The sequence below is a fragment of the Plutella xylostella genome, chromosome 9 (genome assembly GCF_932276165.1).
Source record: "Plutella xylostella chromosome 9, ilPluXylo3.1, whole genome shotgun sequence".
In the NCBI taxonomy this organism is placed as follows: Eukaryota; Metazoa; Arthropoda; class Insecta; order Lepidoptera; family Plutellidae; genus Plutella; species Plutella xylostella.
In genome coordinates, this window is record NC_063989.1 from 4,915,436 (window position 1) to 4,925,298 (window position 9,863).

The 9,863-nt window shown below is 37.5% G+C and overlaps 2 protein-coding genes across 3 annotated transcripts; both read right to left on the reverse strand.

The window, feature by feature from the left end:
* Positions 1-213: 213 nt before the first annotated feature.
* On the reverse strand, positions 214-6,135 carry LOC105393893 (insulin-related peptide 2). 2 transcript variants are annotated; one of them, XM_011565714.3, is made up of 3 exons: positions 6,013-6,135; positions 1,214-1,385; positions 214-1,023 (listed from the first exon to the last, which is right to left on the reverse strand). In XM_011565714.3, exons 2-3 carry the CDS (start codon positions 1,368-1,370, stop codon positions 860-862), a joined length of 321 nt encoding a protein of 106 aa, XP_011564016.2. In that variant the 5' UTR covers positions 1,371-1,385; positions 6,013-6,135; the 3' UTR covers positions 214-859. The 2 variants fall into 2 exon arrangements, with proteins under 2 accessions (XP_011564016.2, XP_037964647.1); XM_038108719.2 differs by lacking the exon at positions 6,013-6,135 and adding an exon at positions 2,292-2,360.
* Positions 6,136-6,264: 129 nt separating this feature from the next.
* LOC105393888 (bombyxin A-2 homolog) lies at positions 6,265-9,344 on the reverse strand. Its single transcript, XM_011565709.3, has 3 exons — positions 9,141-9,344; positions 6,910-7,102; positions 6,265-6,748 (listed from the first exon to the last, which is right to left on the reverse strand). Exons 1-3 carry the CDS (start codon positions 9,153-9,155, stop codon positions 6,561-6,563), a joined length of 396 nt encoding a protein of 131 aa, XP_011564011.1. The 5' UTR covers positions 9,156-9,344; the 3' UTR covers positions 6,265-6,560.
* Between the last annotated feature and the right edge of the window lie 519 nt (positions 9,345-9,863).

Consider the following 9,863-nt stretch of genomic DNA (forward strand, 5'->3'; position numbering starts at 1 on the left):
GCTGCCGGGTTCAAACACGGAATTACATTCGGATCATTTCATAATAAATGAAGTAGGTACTTACCCGGAAGTCAGCTCGAGCGTAAATTATATTATTTTTACAGGAATTGGGGCACCTGCAGATTGTTGAGGACTTATAATGCGTAGAGTAGGTACTAATTGGTAAATAGGTAATATTAAACAAAAGTTTCCTGGAATAATAAAAATCGTTGGTTAATGCTTGCTTCACATAAGTATCGTATTTATTTATATTTCGCATACATATACTGTTTTTTAATAATTTGACTTAAAGTTTCAATTCTCTACCTACAATTTCTATCTACAATCTACATTGTTACTACAACTATCAAAATATTTACAGGTTCCAGGTAAGTATAATTCATTTCACAACACAAAAGTCGTAATAAAAAGTATGCGAAATGGGGTGAGAAAACGAGGAACAGTGAGTAAAGCCGAACTGGGTTAAACTTCTCGTAGCATTATGTCAACTATACAGGGTGGCCCTGTAAGTAGTGGTCCAATCGTAACAGGGTGATAGAGGACATCATTACTAGTAATGAAATACTTTGCCCATAACATTGGCAACAAAAAAAGTTGTGACACGTATGAGAAAAAATAAAAATAAAAATCATTTACACACAATATCACCTGTCATTTGGATCATAAATGAATTACAGGACTATCTGAAAATTTAACAGCTACTGCTCTATCTAGTCTAGTATTACATGTGTTATGTATAAGAGGAAATGATGCTAGGCATGTCAGGGCTCAGACATGTCTTTCATCAATTTCATTATTGAGCCGCCAAGCAGTCCGCTTTACTCCATGCTCCCCTGGTATCTCTGGTCAAGTCGGCAGTCTAGCAGTAGTTGAGGATCTCATTAGGAGCGCATGGCTTGTTGCAGCACTCATCTACTAGACCGAAGATGATGCGCTTCCCGCGCGCCCAGCGGCCCGCCAGCGCCGCCTGTCGGCTGAAGGAAACCTCAGGGTCTACGGACCACTTGTCTTCGTCTGAGTTGGCTGTGGAAAATGAGTTTTAGAGTGAAAACAAGTGGAAAGTTTCATAATATTCACAAACATTCCGTGCGTTTTTCAATATGACTTCGGTTGGGTTGGTAGTGGGGGATAGTTGTTTGACCAGGATTTTTGTGCGTTTTATTAGTTTTCATTGGACTTGAATGGATATGAATGGAGCAAACAAACAGCATACTTATAAAGTTGTCCATATTGGATCGCTTCCGGGGCTCGGAGCCGAAGCACAGCAGCTCCCGGGCCTCGGCCAGCCGGCGCCCGCACAGCACCACCTTGCCGTTGTCCTGCGCCGCCGCCGCCACTGCTAGTAGCAGCACCACCGCCGCCGCTTTCATGGTCGCCTGGTACTTCTGCAAGGATTTATGTGATAATATTATTGGAGCGCACTCTGCGCACTATCATCGCTGCTAGAAACAGCAAGACCGCCGAGGCTTTCATGGTCGCCTGGTACGTGGCAATGATATGTGGTATACTATCATTCAGTTGCATTATCCCGACACCGCCGTATTTATAGTAGAAACCCGCTTTCATAGTCGCCTCTGGTTCTGCAATATGTGATATACCTACTCTTATTGAGTCGGTCACCTGGTATTCTGCAACGATGAATTTTGGTATCATCGAAATTATTAGCGCGCAATACGTAGGTATAATCTGTTTTCTCATCACTTAGGTGTCAATACCATCATTACCATCTAACTATCTTTAAAATAATTATAGAGAGGCTTCTTTAGTTTATACATAGCTTAATAATATCCTTCCTGATAATTGTGCTATTTCCCGTTTATGTTTCTCTTTCATAATAAAATATTATGAAGGCACAGCGTTGGTCTACTTTGATACGCGAGATTCAAATTATTCATTTGACTGTAGCTTGTTATTACGACTCTACCACGTTAACTGTTTATTATTTTAGCATTATGTGCTGACAACATACATATTTATATGTAGAGGTAATAATAATACCTATAGCCATTAAAAACATAAAATGTAAAAAACTGTCTTATAGATAATTAACTTCATAAAAATTACGATTGAACTGAATAGAGTATTCAGAACCACGTCTTTATCCAAAATATTATTATCATCATTTAAACACATACTAAGAAGTATACTTTACAGACCTAGGAACACAAACAAATACAATTAGTCTGACTTGACCGTTTAAATTGTCCACTTTTTGTAAACATATTTTACAGTAATGTTATAAACTATGTCCATAAATATTACATTTTCACTTGGTAGAAATAGTCACTTACCAATAATGAGATGGGAGAGAAATTACAAATTTAGTATATCGTGTTGTTGTTTTGCCGTGAGGGTAGTGAATGTTGTCACCTTTGCCGATATTTTGGCTTTTATAGAGATTTTATGAGAAGATAGGGTGTGACTACATTGGACAAAATGTAGCGATTTAATTGATGTTGTTAAAAAATAGTAAGTAGAAAGGGGATGACTCTGGGCGTAATTGTAAATGTAAGAGTTTATAATTTATAAAAAGTGGATTTGTACAAAATTTAGAAAGTTCACAAATTTCAGGAAAAAACATCCTTCATAAATACTTAATAGGTACTTAAGTAGATTAATTCACAAAAGCTTGGACGAATCAAGAGAACACTACGTATTCTAAAGCTTTGAAGCGTAAGGTACTCTTGTATATAATATATGTTTGGTAAGTTACTTAAATTGATTATTTGAGCTGTTTGTTTGCGTTTTTTGCGAGAAAGTCTCAATTTCTGAGTCGTCTCAACATAAGCGAATATATTTACTAAGTCCCCAGGTTTACTGTATTTAATCGCTACATTTGCATTATGTTAATATATTCTGCCGATGTCTTCAGCTTTCAGGTTTCATTCAACTCAAATAATATTCATTCAGTAGTTTCGAGGTGACGAAATTAGTGCGTAATATTTTGGGTGTCTACGACAGTCTATTTATGTTCCAAATTACAGGCTTCGGCGCGTCAGATGACGTCCACCAATGTGACATCACAGAATTAAGGTAAATTCAGCGCTTTCGTTTATTGCCATACTGTGCTGCTGAGCTTGCAACCTGAGTTGTACAGTCAGAAAAATAAATACATGTCGAACTCCAGGGCAAACACTTTGATTTTAAGATCCACTGACGTGTAAGGGTGACTTTTGTCTCTATAGACTGTACAGCTATCTGTATGCAAAATATACATATAAACTACTAAACTACCATCACCGCTTGACACTTGGCTATTATCCTAAAATTCAATTTATAGCCCATTTAAATTAATTAATAAATGATGTGGTTCATCACCACATTATACCATCAACCGCAATATACAATAATAGAAGTACAGTATGCAACATCAAAAATTTATTAGCACTTTCACTAATTATAATACTGCTTTTGTGGGCCGAAAGTACGAGTATACAGTATGATGCAAAAGTGGGATACTCTCTACGCTCTTTTTTGACATAGGAACGATATTACTCGTATTATGTTCAGTCAATAAACGCAATCTCGTTTTGATCACTGGAGTCACCCTCTAAACACAAATTTCCAGAAATGTAAGGAAAAGTTGTTCAGGATAAATTGTCCACCTGAGTCACCTCTGAAGTAGGTATACCACTTTTAAACACCCTGTATATGAGTCGACTCCTGACCTGACTAGGTATACCACGTATGAAACATCCTGTATAATAAGCTTCTAGTTCTTGCCCGTATCATAATATATTATATGCATTACTCACCAGAATTAAAAGCAACTATATTCATGCTTATTTAAAAATTCTTATTTAATTAACTGAAAGCTGCATTTTTTCCTTGAAAGCCCTAATGTACTAGCGGGACTTATAGGTAACTTAAGGATTACATTTTCTCTTAGGTACTTAGACTAATTAGGTCGTTCTCTATATGATTATAGTGATAGTGTGTACTTGTGGTGAGCCTGGGCGGACAAACGCTAACGTTAGTCAGTCCATGACGATTGGCACAACGCGTCTCTAAACTCAAAGTCTGAAAGAAACCCCACAATAATTGTTCAATATGGCTCGTAAATCATTCAGACGGAAGCGTTCGCTGCATATGCAGCATAAAATGATAAATTTCCTACCCCCCTCCACACCCCCTTTTGAAGACATTACCATTTTTCACAAGTCCCCAGCCTCTGTGTACATTGATGGGAAGAAATAAAGTTACTGGAATGATATTCTATAACATACTTAATTATAAAACGTAGAACAACGTGAACTCGGGTATTCTTCTGTTGACCTTTCATACTCAATGTAATAAAAATATGGTGGTGGACTTACCTTTGTACCTATGCACCTAATGTTTGGTAGGGAATATACTCAAAACTTGCGTGAATGAATATACTAGATCACCCCCTTAGCAAACTATAACTCAATGGACCTCCCATGTATTGCTAAAGAATAGTTACAATAAAAAATATAGAGTAAAATTATGTGTATTGCTCTGAGTTTAAAGCATGCAACTCAATGGTGGAGTCAGGCTTTACAATATATTTTCTTGTAAACTGATGGCGTCTTCGCTGAAATAATATGAAAGTCAGTGAAACTTCGACAGCCATCGTAAGCTGAAATACAGAATAAAGTCGTCTGGATAATAGTTTTGGTGTCACAGTCTTAAAGCACACTTCTTTGATTCATTTATTTGAGTGATAGGTTCCTAGGAGTAAGAACCCACAGAAAGCCAGCATTGCCACATAAATATTAAGTGGAATAGGCTCTTTATATTATTGTCTTTACGAATATCATTTTAAACTACTACAACTACTATTTGTAAATAAGATTGAAAATCTAAAACAGGAAATCAAAAATTCCCAACGAAGAAGAAACCAGCAGGAATTTTACTCAAGTCAGTATTTTTCTAGTTCTATTGTACTTCTGTAACCGGTGCCTATGTGTACAATGTAGGTACAAGGAAAAAATAAACAGCAATTCTTTACAAAGCTTGCTGAAGTCGAACGTTTGTTGGGATGAATTTTTAAGTTTATTTAAGGGCCCTGTATATTAGCGGTAGGCGGTAATTACTCACACGATTTACTCATGGAACAACGAAGGTTTCAAATAAAGTACCCTGTAATTTTGAAGAATTTGTAAGTATATTTAGTCGGAATGGTGAACCGACTAAATATTTGTAAAAATTAGTTTATTCAAGGGCCAACATTTTTGCGACTTCAAAGATATTATAGATGATTTTTAATCCTAGTATTATTATCATCCTAATTCGAAAAACAGTTAGTACCAACTACCAACATAATTTCAAAATATAAATCACTAAGCGGCACAGAGGGTAGCACTATCAGATCAATGGGACTATTTCCCCGTACTGTATTCTCCCGACTCCGGTGTGAAATCCACTTTACATTACTTATTGAATAACAGAAAAGCAAAGGGTTTCTGCAAAATAATGGCTTACCTTCGACCATTCATTGCACAGTGACTAAATAATAGAAAGCTTTCCGATGTTACGTCTGAATCGGTAAGAGATGAATCTAGGTTAAGTATACGTTTAAACCTAAGCACGATTCTGAAGCGGTCGTTGATATTGTTTTTGATAGCTCTACATTTCGGCTTTAATCATTATACTAAAAGTTTTTTTTCTATTTTTTTTGGTCTTGTACATTAGCTACAATCCTTCCACCAATCGAGAAGATTATTGGCATTATCTTGAGTCTTGAGGGAGACCTACAATGTCTAACAGCTGGCAATTACGCACAGTGAGTAACGGCATAAACATGAGTAGTACAAATAAGAGATATTGACATATGAGATAATGGATTGTTAATTAAATGTAACATTATAAAGCTCATTATGAAACAATAATAGGTGCTTTGTTACTTTGCCGTATCAACTGTTCACATTATCTATAAATATATTCACGTCCCAGTACATCATTATAAATGTTCATACCTATACAATACATTAACGTAAACATTACGTCTAAAGTGTAAACTTGTTTGTGAAGAAGGTTGTGGAAACTTACAGAGTCATCCCCGACGGAAGACACACTGGGTGTCCGAGCACCGACCACTGAGTGACATAATCTAGCCAACGCTCGAAAATACTACAACATTCCAAAACCTATAAATACTCCACTGAGAAATTGATAATGCATGCCACTTGGCCTTTACCCCGCCTTCAAAAGCATGTACGAGTTATCTTATTACATGTGTTCCTGGTAAGGGGCGGATTATCAGGCTATTACACCGATAACACTGATAATAAAACGAGCAAATAAATAAATAAAATCTTTTAATAGCAAAAAAATACTTTTCTCCGGTCAACTGAGTGAGGTAAACATTTTCATACTTCTTGCACAAGCACGGCGCGGGCTCCCGTCCAAAAAGACACAAATACCACGTATCAATGGACTATGGGATTCTTAGAAAATTTAAGTATTGACGCGCATCAACCGAATCCGCATCACGCGTGGATACCACAAAAACAAAACAAACTCAACGCAAGCGTCCCACAGAAGCTGCAGTCACTTTTCTATTTACAATGTGAGTTCCGCTCGGCCGAGCTGGTTCATTAGGTGTCTTCTTCTGTGACGTTTTCGTGCTTGGAGTTGGAGGGGCAGTACTGCAGCAGGTCATTGATGGTGCAGGGTTGGAGGCAGCAGTCGTCGACCACTTGTCTGCGCGTGCGCCGCGGCGAGCCCTCGTCTAGTTCTCTGCTGGATGACGCGTGGCGACGACTTCTTGAGAGCTTCAACTTGCCTGCGAAAGAAGAGGTATAGATTTAGAGGATAGAAATGATTTTTGGAGAAGGTGAAAGTGATACAAAATAAGAAATGACAAATGAGTTCAAGGCTATTTATATGAAAACACACAAAGATTCCCCGCAACCCAAAACTGCAACAAACTCAAAAGCAACTCACCGAAAATAGCGGCCCCATCGCCCTTCACAATCTTGACGCTGTTGCTGCACAGTCTCTCCAGCAAACACGACAGGAAGCGGCTGCACGCCAGCACCTGCTGGCTCAGCTCCACCGTGAGGTCCTCGTCCTCCTCGGAGACTCCGCTGCAGATCGTGAACGAGCGTGCCACCGTCACGAGCAGAAGCAGTTGCAGCTGTAAGTAGGGGAAAAGTGAGATGAGTGTGAAACGTGAGGCATAGGATTTGAAGTCTCCAGTGTCAACAAAAATATGGATGAGATTATATATGCGATTCGCGCTACCTTAGCGAACTCTTTGGATAAACTACACTGTCACACTGATAGGTACCTAAGTACTTATACATTCGCGAGCATTGAAAAAGTTCCACTCACAAAATGATGACACTATAGGGACTCGATTATTTAATACATTTAATTCAAATTTGAACACAATATTTGGTTGGTAATATTCTGATGCGCTGTTGAATGTAGTACTACATATTGCAAGCGGCGTAATTAAGCTAGCCTTTTCCGTTCAAGAGTTTAAAATTTGGTGCTTTTGTCACTGGAACTTTTTATGGCCGTGAGTGTTGTATATTTAAGGTATGTATTGAACAAGCTCCGAAACTACGGAACAATTTGAAAAATTCGTTCACCTCGTTACAGACGCCTTAATTGTAATACAATGAGAAAAACGAATAACTCATAATGGTTAATTCTTTTTCACATTTTAGATATTACGTTACGTACTACCTACATGTTGACAATGAGATTCCTGCTAGTTAAGGACTCTGGTCAGAAAATTAAACAGTAAACAAACTTGTTGACTATTTTAATATATAAACATTATGGGCACTTATTGGAAGCTTTGTGAATAATTTATCAATGTTGCATGCAGTGTTTACGTGGCCGTTTTTGTGGAAGTGTCGATGTGGCGGAAGTGAAACATTCAGTAGGTACATCATTAGTGGTCATAAATGCCCTTATTATAAAATGTATATATAGAGCTATAATATTATTTAGTCAATACGGTGGAAATGTGTGACAATATAATATTGGCTAAGTTTCTTTTGTTTTTTTAGGTAGTATACCTAACAGCTTAATTATTTGAATGATAAAATCTTAGCACAATACATGGTTAATGCTGAAGTTGAGGAAATATCAAATGCAGGATTGTCGATTGTTCTTATAATTTCAAAAAACCAATCACTATAGTAACGCCATAAATATTTGACCACTATTCTACCTTCCACACAGCAATATAATACCTTTCAAATGTATTCCGTATTCCGATAATCACTAATTTATGTGATATACCTACAGTTCCTAGTATCCGCCATCCACCTAATTTGATTGGATAAAGTAGCTAGGTAGAGTTTGCGTATCATACAGTCGGTAAATTGTAAAAAATATTTAGACTCCGTGTTCAAAATAGACGTCTGTGGTGTTTAACAACTCCCTACATACTTGCTGTACTTTGTTATTTTGTTTTGACTTAAGTACCCAAATGCATACTGTATATTGTTCAAAATAAAAAGTTTTTACAGTTCTAGTAGTAGCTGGAAAAGTTAATGCTACGAATGATACGTTTGCTTAAAGGCTGACTGAAAAATACAATATCTTAGTATTCGCACCGAACATGCATTAATGCAGCGATGTCCAAGTTTGCACGTGGCGTCGAGAATTTCAATACTAAGGTATTTGCAGTAAGCACTTTGCATCCTACAATGCGGGCCATCTACCTGGGTTACTGTCGCAGATGGAAATGCTACAACTATTTAGGTCTGCGATGTTTTAGTCAAGAGCTTAGTCTAAACGGACAAGCGCAGGCGAGTGGACTGCGGCTCAAAATGCGCTTTATACAGGGTGCAGTTTTGACAGTGAACGTACCGATTTTTAATGTACCGACCTACCAAGCAAGTTTCATTGTGAGACTGTAAAATCGTGAAAAACAGCCGTCTCATGCTTATACATTTTGCTTAAGTAGGTATTGAAATTACTACAAAACAGCTGTTTTTTTACAACTTTCTATTTGCGCGTAAAATAATGCGTTTTTGCGTTAAAAACAAAGTTTCTCAATATGCCGGATACATCAACCTGTCGGGAAAGTCCACTCATAAAACTCCACCCTGTATACTCCCACTGCGTTTCAAGATTAGCTCTAATCCGGCAAACACTGCACACGGCCGGACCGAACGCACCGGCCAGCCAATCACCGACACTATAATACGTACCACTAGGAGTTTCATTTTGACTAGATTTTCACTATTTTTTTCTAAGAGCCAGCCCGCGCGCTCCACGTGCCTCGCCTAAAGTCGCGTCTACATTAATGGGCCCGGCCTCGCCCCGAGGAGCTTTAAATTCAACAACTCCGTGGTCCAGAGTACAGAATTACTTAAAACTTGTTTACAAGATAGCCGCGTTTACAAAGTATTGTCATGGCAATTAGATAAAAGATTTCTCTAAACATAATTGATATGTTTATTGTGATGCATATTTATAGAATGCATGTGTTTGTGGTAGATAACTATTTTGAGCTGTCTGTGTCTAGGGTAAGCTTGTTTTGAATGATAAGGGTGGATGTTGGTTGGAACGTGAACGATTATAATACGTTGTGGAATATTTTCTTCTAATACTGTATAGTTACGAATCAATTTATTGAAAATGTTTAGGCTAATAACAAGTGGGAATGTATTTAAGAACCACTTTTGAAATACTTATAGGCACATCAACTCACCTTAAATATCTCTTATGATGTTTGAGATCAATTTATTTTATTTTAAAACAGCCATTCTTTTATATTTATAATAAAAAACCGCTACACAACTACACTCACTGTGAAGGATCCACTAGCAGTATGAGAAGAATAATGACTGCATCTATTTTTTGCCAGTGCTGTATTTAGGCCTAATGTTTGGGGGAGAGCCTACGACTATCTTTAGGGCATAGCCAAGAAT

What these genes read in the sequence shown, in the direction of transcription:
- LOC105393893 (XM_011565714.3), bottom strand. Translation starts at nt 1,370, where the DNA reads ATGAAAGCGGCGGCGGTGGTGCTGCTACTAGCAGTGGCGGCGGCGGCG. An exon ending in CAATATGGACAACTTTATAA is followed by an intron (nt 1,024 to 1,213) that starts GTATGCTGTTTG and finishes CATTTTCCACAG; the next exon opens with CCAACTCAGACGAAGACAAG.
- LOC105393888 (XM_011565709.3), bottom strand. An exon ending in CGATGGGGCCGCTATTTTCG is followed by an intron (nt 6,749 to 6,909) that starts GTGAGTTGCTTT and finishes CTTCTTTCGCAG; the next exon opens with GCAAGTTGAAGCTCTCAAGA.